This window comes from Ambystoma mexicanum, chromosome 6q (genome assembly GCF_040938575.1).
Source record: "Ambystoma mexicanum isolate Mex_15411 chromosome 6q, UKY_AmexF1_1, whole genome shotgun sequence".
Lineage (NCBI taxonomy): Eukaryota > Metazoa > Chordata > Amphibia > Caudata > Ambystomatidae > Ambystoma > Ambystoma mexicanum.
The window spans coordinates 1143035164-1143058222 of record NC_090937.1 but is presented as its reverse complement, the minus strand read 5'-3'; the positions used below and the strand labels follow the sequence as shown (position 1 = coordinate 1143058222).

Below are 23059 nucleotides of genomic sequence, written 5' to 3'. Positions count from 1 at the left end.
AATACAAGAAAAAGAGCAGGAGACCTGGGGTGTTGCTGTCGCAGGACACCCAGGCCAGGAGGTGACAAGTTGGCGGTGTTTGGGCAACCAAGCACAAATGATAGACTCCGGACGAGCCAGAAGGAAACGGAATGGGTCTTCGCTCTTCCGGACCAGCGCCTCTTGGGGGCCTAAACGGCGGGGGCGTCTGGTAGGGAAAAATAAGGCTCAGCTTCCCCCAAAAACAAACGGCGCTCTCCCCACCCACGGACACCTGCACGGGCAGGATTGGAACAGGTACAATGGGTCGGGGGAGTTGGGGGCCTACTATACCAAGTATAGGGGGAAGCAAAGGAAATCCGGCAAGCAAGCGCCACACGGACAGAATGAAGTTCACAAATGTGTACAAATAATTCTGTTGTCATGGAAATAAAACTGCGGCCAAGATTGCCATTTGAAATTCTGTGTCATGCCAATTTGTGGGGATAAGGAGTAATGCATTGGGGTGCATGCGCAAAGAATAATTGGCAGTAAAGGCAAATGTACGGCTGCAGGGGTTAACGCCCTAGTGCACAGCACGCTGTCCTAATGAAACACACACACGCGCACATGAGTCGGAAGTGAAGGTTCCGAGCCGCTCCCGCTCACTTCGACCACTGAACCGCACACACATAGCTGGAGTCTGCTGTTATCTGGACGCAGGAGCACAATTTGCAGCCCTTCGTACACAGCAAGGTCCGAAAACCTGCTCTGTGCATGCAGCGAGTCTGTTACTTTACACAGCCCGAGCCAGGCCAGTGGCCAGCGGCATCACTTCCGTGCCAGGAGCCGTCCAGGAATCTGCGTCCCTGCGTAGTCTAGAGCAGCCCAGAGGCCGCTTTCACTTCATGGACAGCAGCAGACCGGGTCTGGGCTGCGCGTGATAGAGAGCAACAGAGTCCAGGAACGGGCTCCACTCCAGAACCCGCCCCCGGATGCCCAGAGATTTGCCACACATCAGAGCAGCAGGCGCCCGGCAATTTGCCCCACTTGGCAGCCTGCAGGACCCCAGAAATATGCTCCATTTGACAGCATACACAAGTCCGTGAATCTGATCCACATCAGAGCAGCAAGAACCCCGGAATCTGCCCTACACCGCAGCAGCAGCACCCCAGGAATCTGCCCCACATCGGAGCAGCAGGACCCCAGGATTCTGTCGCACATCAGAGCAGCAGGACCCCAGGAATCTGCTCCATTTCACAGCCTGTATGAGCCCAGGAATCTGCCTGACACTGTAGCAGCAGGAACCAAGGAATCTGCTCCACTTCACAGCAGCGCGACCCTAGGAACCTACCCCACATCAGAGCAGCGGGACCCCAGGAATCTGCTCCATTTCACAGCCTGTACGAGCCCAAGAACCTGCCTGACACCAGAGCACCAGGGACCAAGGAATCTGCGCTACATCGGAGCAGCAGGACCCCAGGAATTTGCCCCACATCAGAGCAGTAGGACCCCAGGAATCTGCCCCACATCAGAGCAGCAGGACCCCAGGAATCTGCCTCACGTCGGAGCAGCGGGTACCCAGGACTCTGCTCCATTTCACAGCCTGTAGGAGCCCAGGAATCTGCCTGACACCGGAGCAGCAGGAACCAAGGAATCTGCTCCACTTGGCAGCCAGCAGGAACCCAAGAATCTGCCCCACGCTGAGGCAAAAGGAGAACAGGAATCTGTCCATCTGCAAAGCTTGCAGGGTCCCGGGAATCTGGCCCACTCTGCAGGAGGACAGGAATCTGATTCACTACGGATCAGTAAAAGCCCAGACATCTGGCCCACTACTTAGCTCGGAAATCTGCTCCGCCCCAGTGCCTGCAGCAGTCCGCTCCACTTCAGAGCAGCAGGGCGCAAAGCTCTTCTGGACTTCAGTGCAGCGGGCATCTGGGAATTCGCTCCAGTGGAGAGGCCGACAGCACGGGAATCTATCCCACTTCAGAGCCCACAGGAGCCAAGGAAGCGGCTCCACTTACAGTACCGCAGGAATCGGCCCCACATCAGACAGCCTGCAGCCGGAGCCAGAATGTGCGCAGATTGAGTGGCAGGCGAGCTCGGGGATCTGCTCTGCTTCACAGCCCACGTGAGTCGTCGCTAATTTGCCCCACTTCAGAGCCTCGGGATCCGCTCTGCTTCGAAGCCAGCAAAAGCCCGGGGATCCATTCAATAGAGGTTACATCAGCAGAGGGGCCCCTTGCTGGTCGCTCTGTGCAGCCGGAGGGCCCTGCCGCTCCGCCCCGGCACTGCACAGCTGCAATACTCGATGGGTCGGAGGCTCTGAAACTACAGCAGAGGAGGGGGGCTCCCGCCGGAGGTTTCCCGTCCCTTTCCCCGCCACTCCCGCCGCTATTTGGAAAGATGGCTTTGAAGGAGAGCATCCTGCCCATCAGCGAGATGTCGTCCCCCTTCCCGGAGGTGGTGGAGCTGAACGTGGGGGGCCAGGTGTATGTGACCAAGCACGCCACCCTGACCAGCGTGCCGGACAGCACCCTGCACGGCATGTTCTCCGGACACGCAGACGCCAAGGAGCTGCCCAGGGACAACCGGGCGCGCTTCTTCATCGACCGCGACGGCTTCCTCTTCAGGTACATCCTGGACTACCTGCGGGACCGGCAGCTGGCCCTGCCCGACCACTTCCCCGAGCGGGAGCGGCTGCTGCGGGAGGCCGAGCACTTCCAGCTGCCCGAGCTGGTCAAGCTGCTCAGCCCCAGGGTCGCCAAGCAGAGCTCCTTGAACGACGAGGGCTGCCAGAGCGACATCGAGGAGAGCTCGCAGAGCAGCGACCTGCTCCGGACCGGGGCCCTGGACAAGCGCGCCGGCTTCATCACCATCGGCTACCGCGGCTCCTACACCCTGGTGCGGGACAACCAGGCGGACGCCAAGTTCCGGCGCGTGGCCCGCATCATGGTCTGCGGCCGCATCGCCCTGGCCAAGGAGGTCTTCGGGGAGACCCTGAACGAGAGCCGGGACCCCGACCGCCCGCCCGAAAAGTACACATCCCGCTTCTACCTGAAGTTCACCTACCTGGAGCAGGCCTTCGACCGGCTTTCCGAGACGGGCTTCCACATGGTGGCCTGCAACTCCACCGGGACGGCCGCCTTCATCAACCAGTACCGGGACGACAAGATATGGAGCAGCTACACCGAGTACATCTTCTTCAGTAAGTCGGTCTCGGCGTGCCTAGCACCCGGCCCCCACCCCCAATCCACTGCCTAATCAATGCGCACTGTCTTACTGTGGAAGTCTCTGTGTGAGGGGGCGGGGGGTTCTTACAGTAGTCAAGTATTAGGAGGGACCTGGTAGGTAGTCGTGCAGTTGCACCCGGACATACACACATGCACCTAGTGTGTACCTTGCAAGAATCGCGGCTGGTGTGTCTTATGGGGTGCCTTTGTAGGCATATATGCATGTGTGTGTGTTTGTGGGGCTGGGTGATTTCTGGGGCATGGAAACTAGGAATTATCTCTTAAGCATTGAAGCAAAGTCTACGTGTTGGCCAATCTGAGGTCTCCCTATACAATTGCATGTGTAGCATGTAGCGGTGCCACACACAAGGGAGTGGGGGGGGGGGTACAATCACAGAATATGTAACTCTCTATCACGCCTGAGGGAGCTGTGTGGGCTATTCCCCCACCAAAACAATCCTCGCGGTGCACACAGTCAGTGTCACTTGACTGAGACCATTGGTGCACACGGTGTCGGTTCACCACGGCTATCTGCATATTGAGGCGGTCCAAGTTGGGATTCGACTTGTAATTGTGTTTGGGGACCGAAAGTTGGCTCTCATGTCGCACCTGTTGCCACTTAAGCTGGGCAGAGGAGTCCTTCTGCCGCTCGCCTTTGAACATGTGTTGCTTAACTTTCTACACACGTTTAGAGCGGAATCTGACGAGCCCAGCTACGGAGGTAGGAGGGAGCCTTTCAATGTTTAATTGCACCCCCTCCTCCTCCTGCTCAGTAACGGAAAGGGACAGTAAACAGACGCCATCTGGGCGACCAGTGGGAGACGGAACTGAAGAGTGGGGTATAAGGGGCGAGAATTCGCTGTCTAGTAAAAGGCGCCCAGTTACTCCCCGGTGGGATGTCGTCAGCAGCGACTGCCGGCCTGGGAGTCATCCGGGGTGGGTATTGTGCCCGGCGATCAGCAGTGTGCTGCCCACAGATGTGCTCATGGCATACTCCCATTAGGGTGCATAACACATGAGTGTGCGCTAATCCAGCTCTCTGCCAGGAAATGTAGCATCGACGTGAGCCCAACTAATTGCAGGCCGGGCTCAGAGGAAATCAGAGCGCATAACTCAGAGATGCTCGTTTATGTGAGGGGCGTTTCCAGTATTGCAGGCCTTGAACTAAAGTGCGCTTTACACGTCTTCCAAGGGTCGTTTCCCTTTGCTGTCAGCTTTATGTTTTTTTTTTTAGACGGCCGAGGGAACTGTTTTGTTAAGGAATACAACCCAGCTTAAATCAGCGGGTTTGGTAACTGTGACAGTATTCTCATTGAGCAATATGCCACCTGGACAATTCCTCATTCCCACACCGACGTTCCTGCCGAGGCAGCGCGGCTGCGCCTGGAGCCGGGATTGCAATTGCTTAGCTGGGACGGTCTGGGCGTGTTACTCTGGACTCGCCGAGGGAGCACAGCGCTGCCGCCGCTCGACGCCTAGAGCCGATCAGCACCGCTGGGGCGGACAGCTCCCGCGGCTCCTCTCACGCTGCACGGCCGCAGTGGTTTACACCGAGGCATCAGGGCTTAGCTACGGTCTCAGACTTGGCGTGCGTTCACCAGGGAAAGGAGCAAGGCATATGACAGAGAAGCACCGGTTTGCATTCAACTACATAAAGGTATACCCTTTGCTGTTAAGAACAGAAAGAGCGTGACACAGTATACTTCTAAGACTGTTCACATCAACAAAACAAAACTAACGGTGCCCATCGTGTTTGTCTTAAAGGTAGTCGAACGTGTCATGTTTTGCAGACTAGGCAACGTGCAAGCACCTCGTATGAGCACACCTTCATCGGTTTCTTGAGGCCAGGTATATGTTCTACACGTGGGCTATTTTTTCATTCACGTACCGCCAAGGCAAGCAGTGGCATGCGGAAAAGTGTCCCGGCTTCTGCATGTACTTTGGCCCGCACTAGGAAGTTCATATTCCTACTGCATGCACAAAAGTCCACTTTGCTCACCGAGTCGAGTCTCTAAGCTGGACAAGCTTTAATGTGCCGTGAACATTTATTGTATTTCTGCGATATAAAGTAAATCTGATTTCCATAAAAAAAAATATATATATCTTTTAAAAAAACGCGTCCTCCCTCTGGTCTTTAGACTACAATCTAGGAGCTAAAACTTGAATAGAGCAAGAACTTCTTTAGAGTAATCCGGTATTAAAGGAATGGTTCGGTCAACATTTTTTATTGCCCCTACGGGTCGGCCATGTGTTTTTAAGCCTAAGTCGCTCGATTTTAGAAAAACGTCCTATGGACCTTACCCGAGTTTTCGTCCATTAAACGCACGCGAAAACAGGCATCAGGGAGCTGCCATTTTGTGATAATCCTATCATTTCCCCCATCGCCCTGGCTGACCTGCTTTTGCGGCACTAAATCATATCCCCCGCCCCTGAGCCTGACATTATCAAAACATTCATATTCCCCGCCTCTCTCCGTGACGCTTCTGTGCTGCGTAGGCAAACGCGCCCAGTTGTCTTCTACGCGACTTCACACAGAACCCGGAAACCAACACAGATCAACTCACAACACAGCGCGCCACAATTCGGAATATGAAACTGTACTTTAAAATCAAACAGCAACACAGTAAATTTGGTAAAGTACATTTATTTGACATTAAATGTTTATAGAATATTCAGCAATTGACATATGAACTCCAAAAGTCATTTATTTTCTTTTATCTCTATCCGCAAATCCGTAAAAGTTTATCGTGAGTCACGCACTGTTCCTTTATGGTACACAGGGTGTTGGTTTTCGTTCAAAGAAGCACTTTTGTCGCACGTTGAACCGCAAGGCTGTTCCATCAAGTAGGCACTAGGCCAGCGCAAAGGTTGATATGTTGCTTCTAGCCGCTAGTACCGCGTAAGGGCATATGGGCCCTTGGCGATCGTCCCATAAGATCATCAGAATGGTGCAGTTGTTTACATTAAGCTGCAGCTGGCGGTTGAAAAAACCATCTGCCGGTGTCTGAAACTGGTGGCAGTGGCAAAAGGGAAGTATATACCTGTTTTGAAAACATCAAATTTATAATTAGTCTCGCCAGCCGATCTTTATTAATATTATTCATTTTATTTATTACGGCCAAGCTGAAATTATTTGATTTCAAGGATAGTGCAATGGAGTATGTTCGGCTCTAAAATCAATGCGAAACTAACAAAATAAATCAAGGTTAGTACACAATGAGAAACAACTTTTTGTCTACATGCGTGTGGAATGTGGACCTGCATGCCCATGTGCCCGCTACAAGGACGATCATACAAACGTTTTCAAAGCTCTTCTTTCATTCATTTATTCATGCATCCATTCATTAATTCTTCATTCCGGTATAAAAGCGTCTAAAGAGTTACTTACATTATATTTGCAATTTCCATTGTGTCTCTGCGTAATGCAGTCCGTAAATTCCACTGTGCTCTTGACAACGATTTTTTGTATAATGAACTAACATGAAACTCGGTCTAGTTTAAGAATTTTCGGCCTTATCGTCTCTTAAGTTATTGCATACCCCACCCCCCCCAAATGAAGTTCTTTCGGCATGGTCCCTGTCTCTCAAGGTAAAAAAACAATAGAACCTTATACTGCCAGTGCGAGTTGTGGGCCTCTTCAGGGCGCAAGCTGAAAATCAAAGCCGCTGACCTTCACTAGAAATGAGCATACATTCTTTCTTTGCAACATCCCGTAGTAAAGCCATCTGTGAGAACTTGAAGGTTCAAATCCATCTATGTACTGCGCCTCAATGTGCAAATGCGAACTGGCTTCTCTCCCATCTGCAATGGCTCGCTTGGCGCGTTCTAAGGCCCCCAATTTTGTCCTCGTTGTCTGCGAGCTTTGAAGCCCTAAAGAACCATAACTATTGAGACTTTTAATTTTTTGGGGAAGGTCAGGGAAAGTATAAAGTACCCGAGGAGTTGAGTTGAAAGTGAGATTTATTGTTTGTTTGTTTTATTATTTGTAATACGCAAGCCTCCCCTCAGTTAACAGTGCCCAGCATTTAGAAGAGATTGCAAAAATTAGTTACATCAACAAAAATATATACATACACATATAGACAAGGTCAGCAATATGAGGCGAATAGAGAGAGAATTCAAAGATGACACCCAAGTTGTTCAGCACCCAGGATGGTGAAGGTAGGGGTTAGAGTTAGCGTACTTTGTATGCACACTGTACAATAACATTTATTTTCAAAAAGACAATCGTATTACAATTATTTAAACCGGGATTTGTACTTCACAACCAGCTCTCCTTTGGGTGGACATGGCACAGTGGCAATGTTGGGTGGCAATAGATCAGTGCTCTGCACAGAAACGTTCAAAATTCCATATCTGTGCTTCTCTAATACAGCAACAATAAGGCTTTTGACAAAGACGAACTCCATTTCCTCATAGACTGGTTTGATCACCCATTACTTACTTCTTTTTGAAAAGGCCTTAGTGTAGCGAGGCATCCTTACATTACCCGTAGTCCTAGATTGTTCACGGCCGAGATTCTCGTTATGGGCCAAGACGGCAAGTAGAGTCCTATGACTCATGCCCTGTATGCTGAAATGCAAGCGCTTTGGCCTGTACTTTAGGCACATATTGTGGAACACCTCCAAACCTCCTGTGTGACAGAATTCTGTCAGTCCCCTCAAATCTCTTGATAGAGTTTTATCGAAAACAATCTTCTCAATGGCTTTGTGTGTCGGTGAAGATGGATTCAACCACTTCTTCTTCCGTGCCTCCACTGGGGACAAAGGGCCATGTTCATATTGGTGGAAATGTAGGTTTTCTGACCAGCGGTGCACGTTGGTACAGTGGTGCATCAGTGACTGACATTTTTCAAGTAGTATTTCCACTGACCCTTCACAAGTTTTGGAGCTCCACCAAAGATGGTTGCTGATAGACTGGGACCACTCTGAAATACTTACCAAACCTTTTTTTTTTCCTGCAGCCGAGATTTTCTTATTGATTGATTTAGCAAGATTCCATATGTCAAATTGATGTTTAATATGTGGGAACTGCTCTCTCATTGTCTGGGCAATTGAAACGTGTCTGTCCGTGGCTATGAGGTCGATGTGCATTCCCCTCGATTGTAGATATTCCACTGATTTTATAAATCCTAGTTTCTCTATGGCCACTGAGGATGTACATTGTGTTACCTGCACGACCACCAAACTCACAATTTTCTTACTATCCATGTCCTGAAAGTGGTAGGTGCAGTACTTGGCAGAAAATCCAGGGCTGTCGCACTGTCCATCGCCGGCTAGCCTGAATCGTGTGCTTTCAAATGTACTTGCTAGAGACAATTGTTCAATTTTCCAAGCATCACTAATGGCCGGAAACAGATAATCATGTTGGTGTTTGTAGTACTGTGTTTTTGAAATGAAATGGAGTCCCACAAACTGAAAAAAAGACTCTAACTTTCTAAAACTGGAGCCACTAAAAAGTGATGCAGCTGCACACAGTAGATTGCCTGTTGGCAGTTTCCCCAGCATCGGTTGTGCAGACCATGAGAACGTATGATGTATTGTGACGTTACTGCCTTGTTTTTGAGGAGTCACATGAATCAATGGCTTCCCACATACTTTCCCTCTGACGGAATGCCCACATTTCAGCATACTTATAATATCCATCAAACAACTGTCGAATACTATATATTTGCCCTCTTTCATTGGACTGTCATCCTGTGTCAAAGTTGTTTCGGCCTGTGACGTTGAGGACATATCACCACATTTGAAAGAAATATCGCTGCTATCAAGTTCTGATGCGTCGGTGAATGCTGCTGCTGGTTCATTCTCTGTCATTTCAACATCTGCTACCTCAACATTGATGGGAGAACACAACAATGTCGACAGCTTTTTTGGTGGCAATTTTTTGACGGGTGTAGATTGTGTGAATTGATCTGCGACTACTTCAGAGCTATCTTCAATACATCCAGTATCATGTTGTTGCGGTGGTGCGGTCGTACTGTAGCAATGGTCCAATACAACTTTGCTGGATTCTCCGGGCACATTCCTTTCATGTTCTGGCCATTGGACATGAGCATCCCGAGTCTCAACACGCCGCATTGAAATTAATAGTCTGGCAAGCAACATCTCTCATTCGCTTCACTGTCTGTGTATGTATAGTTCGTAGACCCACAGGTAACTAGAGGACAGATTGGAACTTGGATGATCAGTTTAAACACAAGATAAAGTATAGTACAATTCACTTGAAAAAAACATAAAATAGTCCCCAGCACAAAAACATTTCTAAAGTTATGAACTGTTTGTAACTAACCTTATTTTTGTTTATTTTCTTTGCGACTTTTTTGACTCGACCTTCAACATCTGCACGCTGTTGCTCCGATACGTATCCGCATGTATCCCCTTCCTCTTGCGCTGCAACGACTATATTTTCTGTATCCGCATGGACAGCACGGAATAAGGCTCCATCGACTCCCTGAAACATAGTATTTCCATTACTGTTTATCAAAATATTGTTAGCATAAAACACACGTGAGGACAAACACACAGGTACATCTCAATAGCCAAACACGATTTAAACATTGTGTGGAACAATCAAACGACAAGTATTTGAGCTCTGATGACCTAGTTCGATGGAGCTGTCAGTATCCATACCTCTGGCTCTGCATGGACTGCCACGAATGATTGTATTGAAGAGGAGGCATCAGCAACTCCCTGAAACACAGTACTTGCGTTAGTATGGTTTTCAATATTGTAAACATAACACACATTTGGGGTCGACGGCACAGGTACATATAAAGAGATAACCACAAATGTTGCATTGTCTAAAAGAATCAAGGAATATTTAAATATGATCAGATTTAATCGACTTATTTCTCCGATTTCTTTACATCTGCATCATCTAAATGGGATCTTGTGATTGTAGTGGAAGCTCCATCGTCTCCCTGAAACACAGTACTTGCGTTAATTGGGAAGAAAGTATAGCAAATGGAATCACGTTATATGATCACGCTCGATGGAGCTGTCAGTATCCATACCTCGTGCTGCTGAAGAATATCTAGGGCTGTTGTCAATGTGGTGCGCACTTCCGAAAGCTGTTGCGCCGATTCGTATCCGCATTGTCCCACTTCCACCGGAATTACTTGAATGTCAGGCTCCGCATCAAGTGCGTGGGTTGATGATTCAACAACTGCCTGAAACATAGTATTTGCATTAGTAAGGATTACAATATTGAAAACACAACACACGCTTGCGGTCGACCGCACAGGTACATATCAACGGCTAACCACGAATGAAACATGGTGTAGAACAATCAAACGACAAGTGTTCCAGTCCTGATGATCACGGACGATTGACCTGTCAGTATCCATACCTTGTGCTGCTGAAGAACATCTAGGGCTGTTGTCAATGTGGTGGACGCTTCAGCATCTCCCTGAAAGACAGTACTTGCATTAGTATGGATAACACTAATTATAACTGAAAACAAACACCAGGGGACGACAACTAAGGTGTATATCAATTGGAAAGCACTAACCAAACAATTGGTAAAATAATCACACGATGCATACAAACTCTTACTTGACATGCATAAAACAAGTCTGTAGCGGAATAGCCAAGTATGATTACCTGATACGCGCTAGAAGTGGTTGATAACTGCGAGCACGTGACGGAAGTAGAATGTTCTTGCTTCAGATTCAATGGATAGTCAAGAAGTTGTAAAGGTAAATTGTTTGATAATGAAAAGCCAATTTTTAAAATTGCCATGTAAGGAGACAGAATACTTGAGTAATGCGCAATATAGCACAGTTCCCTGTGCCCATATATAGATTTCTGTTTGTGGGTTATGAAATCTAAAAATAATATATTGATAAATGTCATTATTCAAAAAGCTGTACACTCATATCAATGTCGAAAGTATTACAAATTGGAAACAACACCTAAAATATCAATGATGTTTACCTACACACTACCGCAAGGCCTAAAGCTAAAAACGGACACTTGACTCACCAGTGGCGGATTGTGGACGAATAGAGTGGGAATAGCGTTTGCGAGCAATTTTCGTGTCGATCGCCGTTTATTCTTCTTTGTTACCCAAGATATGGTGTACATGTTCGAGGGAAAGTGCCGGCTGCAGATGCAGCATCGATCACCCCTCTTGTCCTCAAAGACTTGTTGGACTCTACTTTCCAGCTCATCCAGTGGATATCCGCAATGTCTGACCCATTCTCTTATTCGATCAACAGTTTTCGGGAATACATGCATTGTAGTGCCTTCACATTTACCATGCGTCTTCGAATGGGCAACCGCAAATCGAACAGGCAGGCATTGTGAAAATTCTGAAAAGTAAATATCAAGATTATTATAAAACCTTGATGAATAAAAATGTCATAAAAAAGTAAATGAAACATACCATGCTCAATGCAAGGTTTGTTCTGGTCGCCGGAACTATACTAGTTAATCATGTGCGGCTTAGTATTTGCATAAGTTACAGAATTTTTTAAAATTATGTGACTAAACTCTGAACATGTGACTCGTCCCTTGGATGTTCTGTCTTGCACGAAAAGGAACCATGCTTACATTATAGACTGGACCCCCGAAGGATGCAATTCGATGACAATTGACACAGATGAAAATAAATAGATCTATTGATAGCATAACAATTGAAACTCAAGTCAATAGCAATGAGACCAATGCACATAGCCCTGTTGGGTACTGTAATAGCAAATAGATTGAAATGTAAAAATGACCGAAATATGACTAGGATACATGGCCTTACCTTGACCAACGAACAGTTGGATTCATCAGGCCGAGCAGTATGTTGCAGGAGAACAGGTAGATGACCACAGGTAGCACACTGACGAGTTTGCTCGAAGCGGTCACAGATAGCACAGCGACGAGCAGATTAGCATAGATCTCAGTGCTTCTCAGGTAGAATGTTCAGGAGTTGACTTGCAAAGCACAAAGATGTTCTCATGAGTCATATCAAGTGGTTTATAAAGTATTAGAAACAGGGGTGTGTTTGTGAATGAATGACGTGTGTATGTCGTGGTATTATGTTTATTGCAGGGGGGGCGGCCTGCCTCGGGGGAGGCCTGCCTGGAGACACGGGGTCTGAGGAGGCCATGTGAGCGATGGCCCCTGGGCGTGGGATACCTTTTGAAGTGTACATGCTGTTTGGCACCTTGGCCGTTTGCGCCCGTGACAGCCCCCCATGCCAGCGCTCATCCCCGGGTGCAAACTGCCTTAGATAGAGGGGGTGGGATGTAGGGGCCTGGGGCGTGCAGATAAGGCACAGGAAGACTGCTGAATGGAGACACACTTATGTGGATTGCAGGGGGGCGGCCTGCCTCGGGGAGGCCTGTCTGGAGACACGGGATCTGAGGAGGCCATGTGAGCGATGGCCCCTGGGCGTGGGATACCTTTTGAAGTGTACATGCTGTTTGGCACCTCGGCCGTTTGCGCCCATGACAGCCCCCCATGCCAGCGCTCATTCCCGGGTGTGAACCGCCTTTGATAGAGGGGGTGGGATGGATGGGCCTGGGGCGTGCAGATAAGGCACAGGAAGACTGCTGAATGGAGACACACTTATGTGGATTGCAGGGGGGCGGCCTGCCTCGGGGGAGGCCTGCCTGGAGACACGGGGTCTGAGGAGGCCATGTGAGCGATGGCCCCGGGGCGTGGTATACCTTTTGAAGTGTACATGCTGTTTGGCACCTTGGCTGTTTGCGCCCGTGACAGCCCCCCATGTCAGCGCTCATCCCCGGGTGAGAACCGCCTTTTATAGAGGGAGGCGTGCAGGCAAGGGTGTGGGAGCGAGGGGCCATCAGGCCCCTCTCATCGTTTACTTCTCAGTAGAAACTCGTACCAAGTGCCTCCAGTAGTGGGTTCGCTCCCTGCCCTTATGTGATGTTAACTTTGGATGACATTCGCGTAGATGGGAACACTGAGCAGGACACGGGGCATCCATTTTTGTACCCCCTTTCCACTCTATCTTGGTGACCAGGCCTCAATGCGATAGTACAGCGCGCAGAGCACATGGCCCACACCCTCGTTCCCACTCTGACTGGAAAACTCCAGAGGTATTTGCAACAGCTAATAAATGTAACACATCACTCTCTGAGATCACGGTCCTGCATGTGAACTGGCCTGAACCAAGCACATAGCTCGTTCATCTCCACAAACGTGTCCTTGCCCACGCACCCAGACCACTGACCACGCCATGATGCCCACCTAGCAAATCCCCAACTAACATTAGACCCCTACTGCAGTATATTGTTGCCTATCAATAACAAAGGCCACATACCGGAGATTCTTGTGAGCACAGACCCACACTTCAAACAGTGTATTATAGTGGTCAAGACCCTTGACCTACGGCCTGTATAATCCAATGTTAATTGATAGTATAGATATATGTGTGACTTTTATAGAGACATAACCGACTGAAAGACTTTGAACAAGTGTTATTTAGTGCATGCATTATTGATAATAGGTTATGTTAGCTTAGATAGTGACCACCCCGCTTCACAGCGACCTGAACTTCACCCATTCCGAGCACAGATGTCTGACGTCCATCCTTGAATGGAGACACACTTGATTCATTTAAAAAATCGAAACAACCGTTGTTAAAATATATGTGGTGTTTTATTTTGTATCTTATTTTGATGACACAAAAATACAAAACTTTACACATTGTACAGTTCAGGTTGCAGCACAGCGAGAGAAAATCCCCTGTACTGACCGATGTCACTCGGGAACGTTTCTCTTATGGCACGAACGGCACAAGCGGTTATCACTCTTCGAACGCGGTGTCCAAGCCTCCCGTGAAGCCACCATGTAAAGGAACGATAGGCCACCAGCCTGTACCACCTGTAAAAAGGAATGAAACAAACTGTTTTTAAATGACCAAGATAAGTTTAACGTTTGTTGTCAATGACAATTCTTGTCACTAATGGCATTCTGCTCGGACAAATGCTATCTAGACACTGCACACTATTGAAAGACTTTCGTGCGTTACAATGATATGTATATGTAATTTTGGATACAGTAGAAGACTATGAAATAGGAGTGGCATGACAAGCAGAGTATACTTACTCATTACTCGGATTACAAGGACGTACAGTTGCGTGAAGTTCGTGCACAAGCACCATCATTATCCTCAACACGGACCGTGTGAGGCAGGCTCCCCTGAAGTCTGGCAGCTCGGTGATGCATTGCGGTCGTGGCTCGCCTTCAGAAATGTAGGCCACGCATCCCGAGTTTTCACAGCAGCAGCAGTTCTCGTCCTCGGTTGGCATTAGCTCGCACCGATTGCATGTGCACCAGGGGGAAACACCGTCCATGCGACTAGGTCCAGGCTCTTAAGCTGTTGAATCGTCCTCCCAACTGCCGTCCAAAGACCCATCGTTTTCGCGTGTTTCTGTTTCCAGCAGTTCCTCCTCGGTATACTCGGGCTCGTACATGTAGGGCATTATTGTAGCCATTGTGTGTTAAACAAAATAAAATAATTGATAGCGGTGGTACTGGTATCTGTTCACACGGGATACAAGCAACGAAGGTAGCTGACCAGAGCACAGAAACGAGTCACAGAATACTCAAAGTAACACAGAGAGAGGAATGGAATCGAAAATCTGCTGCCATGTGTTGTGAAACGGTCTGTTTATACTTATTGAGGAAAGAGGCGTCCTGCCATTTCCATGGCGACACGTCATTAGCTGAAGCGCAGCAAATGTTGATACGAGACGTGCTTTGGCGTTGTGAAATGGGCGGTACGCGTCTGCTGATGACAGGCTCAGGGCGGGGGATATGATTTAGTGCCGCAAAAGCAGGTCAGCCAGGGCGATGGGGGAAATGATAGGATTATCACAAAATGGCAGCTCCCTGATGCCTGTTTTCGGGTGCGTTTAATGGACGAAAACTCGGGTAAGGTCCATAGGAAATCTTTCTAAAATCAAGCGACTTAGGCTTAAAAACACATGGCCGACCCGTAGGGGCAATAACATTTTTTGACCGAACCATTCCTTTAATATACCACTTAACTGAAGGGTACTAGTACATTTATAATGTGGTGTTAACACCCGATCCGTTGGGCTGGATCGGGTGTTAAGGCCAAAGGCCATTAGCATCCCGAGGTACCAAGAGGCAACCCGTGCTGCTGAAAAAAAACGTTTTAGTTTGTTCAGCGGTATGCCGCGTGCGTCCCTTTGAATGAAGGAAAATCCTTTCTCAAGATGGCCCGCCATGGAAAGGGAAGAGGGGTTCCTTACAGAGCCACTTTTCCCTTTCCATGGCGGCCAACTGGAGCGCTCAGGCTGATGGGGAGCAGCTGCAGGCAGCGGCCAGTTGCACCGCCGCTAAAAGTGGAGTGAGGGGAGCTTTGGGGTAAAATTATTTATAGTGGCCTGCAGCTGGGAGGCAACCTGCGGGTTCTATAGAACGCTGGCTGAGATCAGAGATTCCAGTCCATGTTCTGTGGAAGCAAGATCCCTCCCCTAGACATCTCCCAGGGAACAGAGGGAGATACCGGACTCCGAGAACCCATCCTGCAGCTCCAGAACCGGTACCTAGCCAGCACACAGCATGCCCTGCTAGCTTCTGCCAGCAAGCTTCCTAGGTGGGAAGTGCAGGAGAGTATCTGAACTAAGGACAAAGTCGTTGCCTGTAAACACTCTCTTGAGCTTTGAACCATCCGCCTTGAAAGGACATGAGCCCTGCAAAGAAGCTAGGAGGAGTGCCACACAAGCATCACCCAGAGTCCATCTTTTAAGGACATTTTCGAGACAGTCGAGACCTCGAACCGCATCCAGCTGCAACGGTGACTGTTGTCACGCCGCAGTCAAAAGGTCCATCTGAGCCACCTCGACCAGCATTCCAGATCGGCAAACCAGCACAGGGACGATTCTTGGCCCTGCGCCACCGTGCCAGACAGCCTGCAGAGGTACACTCAGCCTCGCTTGCCGAATTGCCTGCCGCCTGGTACCTGCAGCTGTCTCCCGCCACTAACTCTCTCTCAACTGCTGCAATACGCCCTGGAACCGCTTTGACACTGTTGACCCCCAAGAACTTCTTCAGCACCAGTACATTGTGGTTCTGCCCCCCTGGTCCTCCTCCGAAGGCCCCTAGGGACAGTTAAGACCCTTTGCCCCCTTGGTGCTGAAACCGAATAACATTGAACTGTGAGACTGATTATTTTACCAACTACCCTCCTGTCAGTATCCACAGTGCATCCCAATTCCTTTGTGAAATTGTCTGTCCTCTGTGTTCCTTTACAGGGCGGTCGTATTTATAGTGTGCTAGAACTGTGTTGTAGTAATAATACATTGAATATTTTTATACAACCTTGACTGGACAGTCCCTTTTTTCATTGGGTAATAATTGTATTTTTGCTGTCTTGCAACTAACCAAAGATCCACGACCTTGCAGAGATAAGCCTGCTGTTCCATCCAAGTTACCAAACAATTGGACAATGAGGTCTTATAATTCACCTGTATTCTAATCTGTTCAGATGCTTTCTGGTGTACTAGAGGTGTGGGGCTGAATGATGGTTTAGAAACCAATATTCATCCTATGACCACTGGTGTCCCGGAAGTTCATTCATCACACGTATAATTAATGCAGTATAGATAAGACAGAGATGGGCTGTGATAAGGAGCACAAAACCTGTGGGAGTGGTTTGGCTATTTTCCCACCTATTGAATGTCTTTGGCCATGCAAATTATTATGTCTGTTCCACCCAATACCTTCTCTTCGACCCAAAACGCATCCTCCAAGGAGTTTCTTTTAGCTCTCTCCATCATGCAAGAACACTAACCTTTGTGTTATATAGAGCTTGCCAGTGTTATCTTTCAGCAGCCTTCCTAGAGTTATTGGCTTAATTACTCAGTGCAATACAAATCTGTTAACCAAGTGTGCCTTCAGCCCTTGATTTATTGTGAGCAATAATGTTTCCATGAATCTGTTGCAGTGAAGGCCTCTGTAAAACAAACATAGGCAAAGCCAACAGTTTTGACTTGTGCAAAGCTATTAGATATGTATTTGGCAGGCACTGACAACATATGCCTAGTACTTATACCATTTTCTAGCTGTTGCTTTTTTACATCCATGTAGTACCATTATCGCATTGGCTGACAAATGTCTACTCCATGACTACACATGAGTAGAAACTATTTGATTTGCTGACACTTTATTTTATTTTATAGGCTTATTTTGTGAATTTGATGGATTCACCTTTGTATTGTCCAACATGTGAACTGATTTCTGCCCTGGTTTCAACTAATAGGAAACAAGTAGCCACATATCAAAGGAATCAATTAAAAGGACCAACGTTAAATCAGATTGCATCATGCACAAACGTACCCATGGCGGAGATCAACACCGATTCAATTCATGATATATTGGTTGATAGGCAAGGAATCCTGGTGTCCACCCAGGTTGCCATTCTTTTGCTGCTGCATGCAGACAACCACAAGAATCTGACAGAGTGAGCCCGCCCTGCATTTGCTGAAGTAGTCAGGCTCTTTCTGCTGGAACTTCCAGTTAATTGAAAATGAGTTTGGAAGACCTGGCACTGAGGCACGCCATGAACTGTGTCAATGCAGTAGACTGGATACACTGAGTAATATCCAGCGTTCAGATGTGATAATCATCCGGACTTGCAAACACGCATAACAGATAATACACATTGAGTAGGCCTCAGTGCTGTGGTCATTAAATTAACCATAACTCCTGAACCCTTATGCATACAGACATTTGTTTGCCGATCCCATACCCTCACCCAGAATAATTTGGGCTCACACATTGTTTGTCAAGTGTTGGCAATAAAAGGCCATAGGTTTTTATTGTACAGATATGGTTATGGAGATAACAATAATCACATATCATGACAGTAACATACTTATGGGCACCGGGTCTTGAGGTTACCCCCTCTGGCCCGTGCCGCCACACGTAGGCAGGTTGACGGCTGACCACGTTCCCCCCAAAAGTATCTCCAACTGGCAAACCCTGGAGGCTAGAGTTGCTGTAATTTCTCGAAAGAAATGTTCCATGCCCTGTTTTGATAGATGGGTGCCGTCTTTGTGAAAAAGGTCCGGGTCACCCAGTGTAATGGCTGGGTGCTTTATGAAGCCCAGTCCTCTTGCTATACAGAATTTTTCTATCCCCCTGTTGAGCTTTCTTCTGGAAATATCTATGGATTGTAGCAGTTGGCCCCTTGCCATTTCTTTCTGGGTAGGATGGCCAAGAAATATCCGTTCCTTTCCAATTGCGTGAAATGCCTGCTAGGGAGCCGCACATGTCCTCGAATAAATTCCTCCTTCCAATGGGAACTAGATAATTGCCCGCGAGGTGTATGACTAGAAATTCTGGCAGGTCTCTGTATGCGACCAGCTCCGCTAATGTTTTTTGGATTTCTGCCCATCATAGGCCTCCATAACCACACCATGAGGAAATGGTGTTTCTGAAAGGTGGCCTTTCTTTGGTCTCCTCTGCCCATTGGCCCATCCTGAAGATAAAAGAGTGGCCGACTATCCATGCTGATTGGAGAGAGTTCCTCCCTTCACCTGGTGTTTCTGTATGAAGGGGGGGGGGAATAAAATTGAGGACGGCTGGCTAAATTAGCTGTGGTCTGATGTATCTTTTGTAACAATCTGATTTCCAACCCCCTAATTTTTTTAGTTGTTGAGGCATTAAACCTCCTTGCCATGCTGACATGGCGGCACCTATTCTGAAGGAGTGGGTGCCAAAACCTTTGGGGTCCCACCCCGCTTTGCCGATTGCTTTCATCAGAACCCCTTTGAATTGATAGCGGCTTAGTGCCGATGAGTCCTTGTGGATTAGAAACCCCCCACCAACCTTGGGTCTTTGTGTGTGATATAGGTTGATGATGCATACCGGCAGTTTACTGCCTCATCAATGCAACAAATATTGATAGTTCTTTTGGCCCCAGTTTTAGATTGTTGGATTTCTATGCTGACACTGACTTCCATGATCCCCAGGCCATTGTTGGCCTTGGTGGTGGAAGCGATGAGCTCTCCCAACCGAAAGCACCAAAATATGCCAGAAAAAATGCTGTTTTAAACAATAAGATCTCATATGGATGCCAGCATATGGTTTCCAGTTGGTTTTCGATTTGTACTAGTTTGTTGAAATCCAGGGGGAGGCGGGTGTCTACTTAGGGCCCCTCAATTCTACCCCAACCTTTTAATGCGTAAGAAAAGAGAGCGCTTTGAGTAGGGTCTGAATCACCCCGAACTTTTGAGAAATATGAGATTGCGACCAAATGTCTTTTTGCCCAATCTCTCTTAAAACCCTGGTCATGTGCCCATTTAAAAAATATTTCTATGTCTTTAATCATTATTAACTGTACATGGTTTACGCCTGTGGCTTTAAATACTGTTTGTAATCACTTCCTGTACTGCGCTGCGGTGGTGCTTGCCAGTGCTTTCCCTGCCATCTCTGTGAGGAAGCATAGGGAGTTGTTGGCACCCGTCTCTGAGGTGAATGGTTCTTGTTGGATATCCTGGCCTTGGCTCTCTGGCACTGGCGTTGATGCCGTTATTTTATTGGCCCCCATGATTGAGGTGCCTGTTTCTTGTTGGGCATCCTGGCCTGGGCTCTCTGGCGCTGGCGTTGATGCCGTTATTTCTGGTTACCCATTATTTCCCAGCATTCTGCTAGTATCCGCGTCATCTGTTCATGGGCGTGAGGTGCTAGCTCACGAAATCTTGGCCACTGAAAGCAAGATAAAGCATCTGCAATGTTATTATCCGTCCCAGCTATGTGCTTTGCTTGGACCACAATGCTTTCTTGTAGTGTGACTGCTGTGATGGCTCGTAGGACTTTTAGTACTAGCAGGCATTTGGTAGACCTTCTGTTTGTGGATCCTACTACGGCCATGTTGTCGCACCAGACCAAGAGTTCCATGTTAGCTAGCTGCCTGCCCCAGATGTGTAATGTTAGCTAGATGGGGAATATTTCTAGGAGGGTGATGTTTTTAGTCCACCCTGCCTGCTGCCATGAGTTGGGCCAGTGTCCTGCCACCCACTCTGTGTCTACTATGGCTCCAAACCCCTTGCTCCCGGCTGCATCAGTGAAAAGGACCCTTTTTGTCCATGTGTTCAAAGGCGTTCGCCAAAGTGAGGTCCCGTTGAAATCTTTGAGGAAATTCCCTCAAATTTCCAGAACTTGTTTCACCTCTGCGCCTAGTCGGATGTGTAGGTGGGATTTGGTGTATGATTTGACTTTTAGTTCCAGGCTTCTGGAAAATACCCTCCATTGAGGGATTATTCTAGCAGCGAAATTGAGACTTCCTGCTAACAATTGAATTTCTTTAACTGTGCCCTTGTGTTTTGTTGTCTGGACTTGTATTTTCTCCAATAGTTCTGAAATTTTTGTTTTCGGTATCTTGCATAGTCCCTGTACCGAGTCAATTTCAATGCCCAGGAAAACTACATTGGTGGCTGGTTTGGTCGTCTTCTTCCTTGCTAGAGGAATGTCCCACTGTGAGGCCATTCCTTCTAATTGCGCCAAAGCCCCGTTGCATTCCTCAGAATTTTCTGGGCCCATTACCATGAAATCATCGAGGTAATGAACTACTTTGGCCCCTGGTCTTTGTTTTCGGAAAGCCCATTGAAAAAATGAGCTGAATTGCTCGAATAGGGCACAGGATACCACGCACCCCATGGGGAGGCATCTGTCTACATAGAATTTGTTGTTAAAAGTAAAACCTAACCATTGCTGTGAGTCTGGGTGGACTGGCAATAATATGAAAGTGGATTCGATGTCTGTTTTGGTCATCAGGGCGTTCCTTCCACATTCCTGTATGAGTCTCACCTGCCTCCTGGATGTGTATGTAGGATACTGCGGATTCCGTGTGTGGAATGCCGTCGTTCAGTGATTGGCCTTTGGGGTAAAATAAGTGGTGAATTAGCCTCATTTTTCCTGGTTCGTTTTTGGGGACCAGTCCTAGTGGTGATATTAAGTAATCTTTGAAGGGCATGTGGTCCCAGGGTCCTGCAATCCTGCCCAGGAGCAGTTCCTTTTTTATTTTGCTCTTCACTATTTGGGGTTGTCCCTGGCAGATTTTAGGTTCAATGGGATATTCTGTGACCCTTTGCCCTTAAATAGGATGATAAACCCCCTAGAAAAACCCAGCCAGATTGCCTCACTGGTTCCCCTGTCTGGGTAATTCGAGAGTGCTTCTCTAAAATTGGAAGGATTGATGGGAGTTTTGCCTGGTGCCAGGCCAAGGGTAGGAAAGGCGTGGTTGGTGCTAATCTTTTGAATTTTTGGCTGGCAGTCAGGTGCAGTTGCTTGCTGTGTGATCACCGGTGCAGTTTGTGCAAGCGTGTTTGTACCAGCATTCCTTACCCCAGGTGCACTGGTTTTTCCCAAAATTCCTGCATGGAATGTTGGCTTTTGCAGAGTGGCTCTTATTTTGCCTGTGGGTATTAGATTTAGCTGCCCATGGCTGGTTCTTCCGGAAGGGCTGTTGAAACTCTCACCTGGTATCCACGGGGACGTCACTCAGCCTGTTCTGACCTTTTACGACCTTGAACCCTTCCCTGGAGTCTACTCGACTGGAGACTGGGCCTGAAACACAGGATTGGTAGAGTTTAACTCCCTATTGTCTCTGTGTGCTTGAACCCCTTCTTCCCCGGGGTCCAACCCTTCCCTTTGATCCACAGCTCACCTTGTTTTCTTGGAAAGTGTGCTCTCCGTCCTGCTTTCGGTGCAGGGGCGCGTTGATTGATGCGGGCCCGTTGCTGCCTAGTTACTTCACTGGCAAGAGTCCGACAGGTAAGTATAATGAGTCTTTTGAACAGTTCTCTAACTTCGTTCCTTTCCTTCCTTAGATGATGGCCGGAGTCCAGGGATGGCGACATGCTGCGGAGATGAGTAGCGCTGAAGGTGAGTGAGAGTGCGATGCACGATGCAACCCTTTTGTATTTGTATTGAACTGAGTTCTTTTTCTGTGTTTTTCAGGTGCCGCGACGTTTTCAGCATAGATGCCGGTTATGAAGAAGAAATGCGGTGAGTAAGTGCGGTATGCAGCACCTCTAGCTGTTTCCACGCTAACCTGGAGTGTCTTTTCCCTCTTGCAGATGGATGAGAATTTCCAGAGACAGAGTTCCCCCAGAGCGGCTGGGATTCAGGTAAGCGTTTGAAGCTCGTACAGTCTTTAAAAATAAGCAAAGATTTGCTGAATGCTTACTAATGCCTTTTTTTCTGTTCTTTTCCCTTTTCCTTAGGAAGCGGCGTGCCGGGATGGGAATGGCACTGCCGAAGATGCCCGCAGAACAGAAGAAGCGATGAATGGTGGGCAGAAGTGCCGCAAGGTAAGGCTGTTCCTTATGCTGTTCTTGTTCTTGCAGGAGCTGGGCACAGAAGAAAGATGCAGGCCTACTGGAGACCGATCCAAACACGGTGAGTGTCTCGCTGCAGGTGCAGAAAACACAAAGCATGTTTCTCAGCCTGGGCGTGGCTTAAATAGTCTCTGGGTATTCCTGGTGTTTCTGGGCTTAACCACACACAAAAGACTAGACTGCACATGCAGTTCTGGCAACCGAAATATGTGGGGGCATCCATCTTGTCCCCATCAATGCACTACAAGTCCAATCCCCAATGTTATCCTATGGGAGTGAGTGAGTCTGGTGCCACAAGTGCCAAGTGTGACTCCAAGTGGGTCTTTGGAGGGATGGAGAGGCCCTTGAGGGCCATGTAGGTAGCCTGGCTCCAGCCTGACATCTTGGAGGGCTGGGGACATGAGGGGCAGGAATCATGACAGCTGTTCCCCCTTTTTGTGTTTCTCATTATTGTTATTTCTGGGACCTTGTGTATTTTTGTTATTTTTGGAGGAATTCTGTGAGGCCTCTTCCTCCACTGGGGGCTCAGCAT

The 23059-nt window shown here is 48.0% G+C and overlaps 1 protein-coding gene across 3 annotated transcripts in view; it reads left to right on the top strand.

Moving 5' to 3' along the window:
• Positions 1-553: 553 nt before the first annotated feature.
• KCTD8 (potassium channel tetramerization domain containing 8) overlaps positions 554-23059 on the top strand; it is a 967462-nt gene continuing 944956 nt past the window's right edge. For 2 of the 3 annotated variants that reach the window (XM_069631736.1, XM_069631737.1), the window contains exon 1: positions 554-3166. In XM_069631736.1, the coding sequence (XP_069487837.1) occupies positions 2365-3166 (802 nt within the window). In that variant the 5' untranslated portion in view covers positions 554-2364. The remainder of the gene's footprint in view (positions 3167-23059) is intronic. The other variant, XM_069631735.1, reaches the window with a different exon arrangement.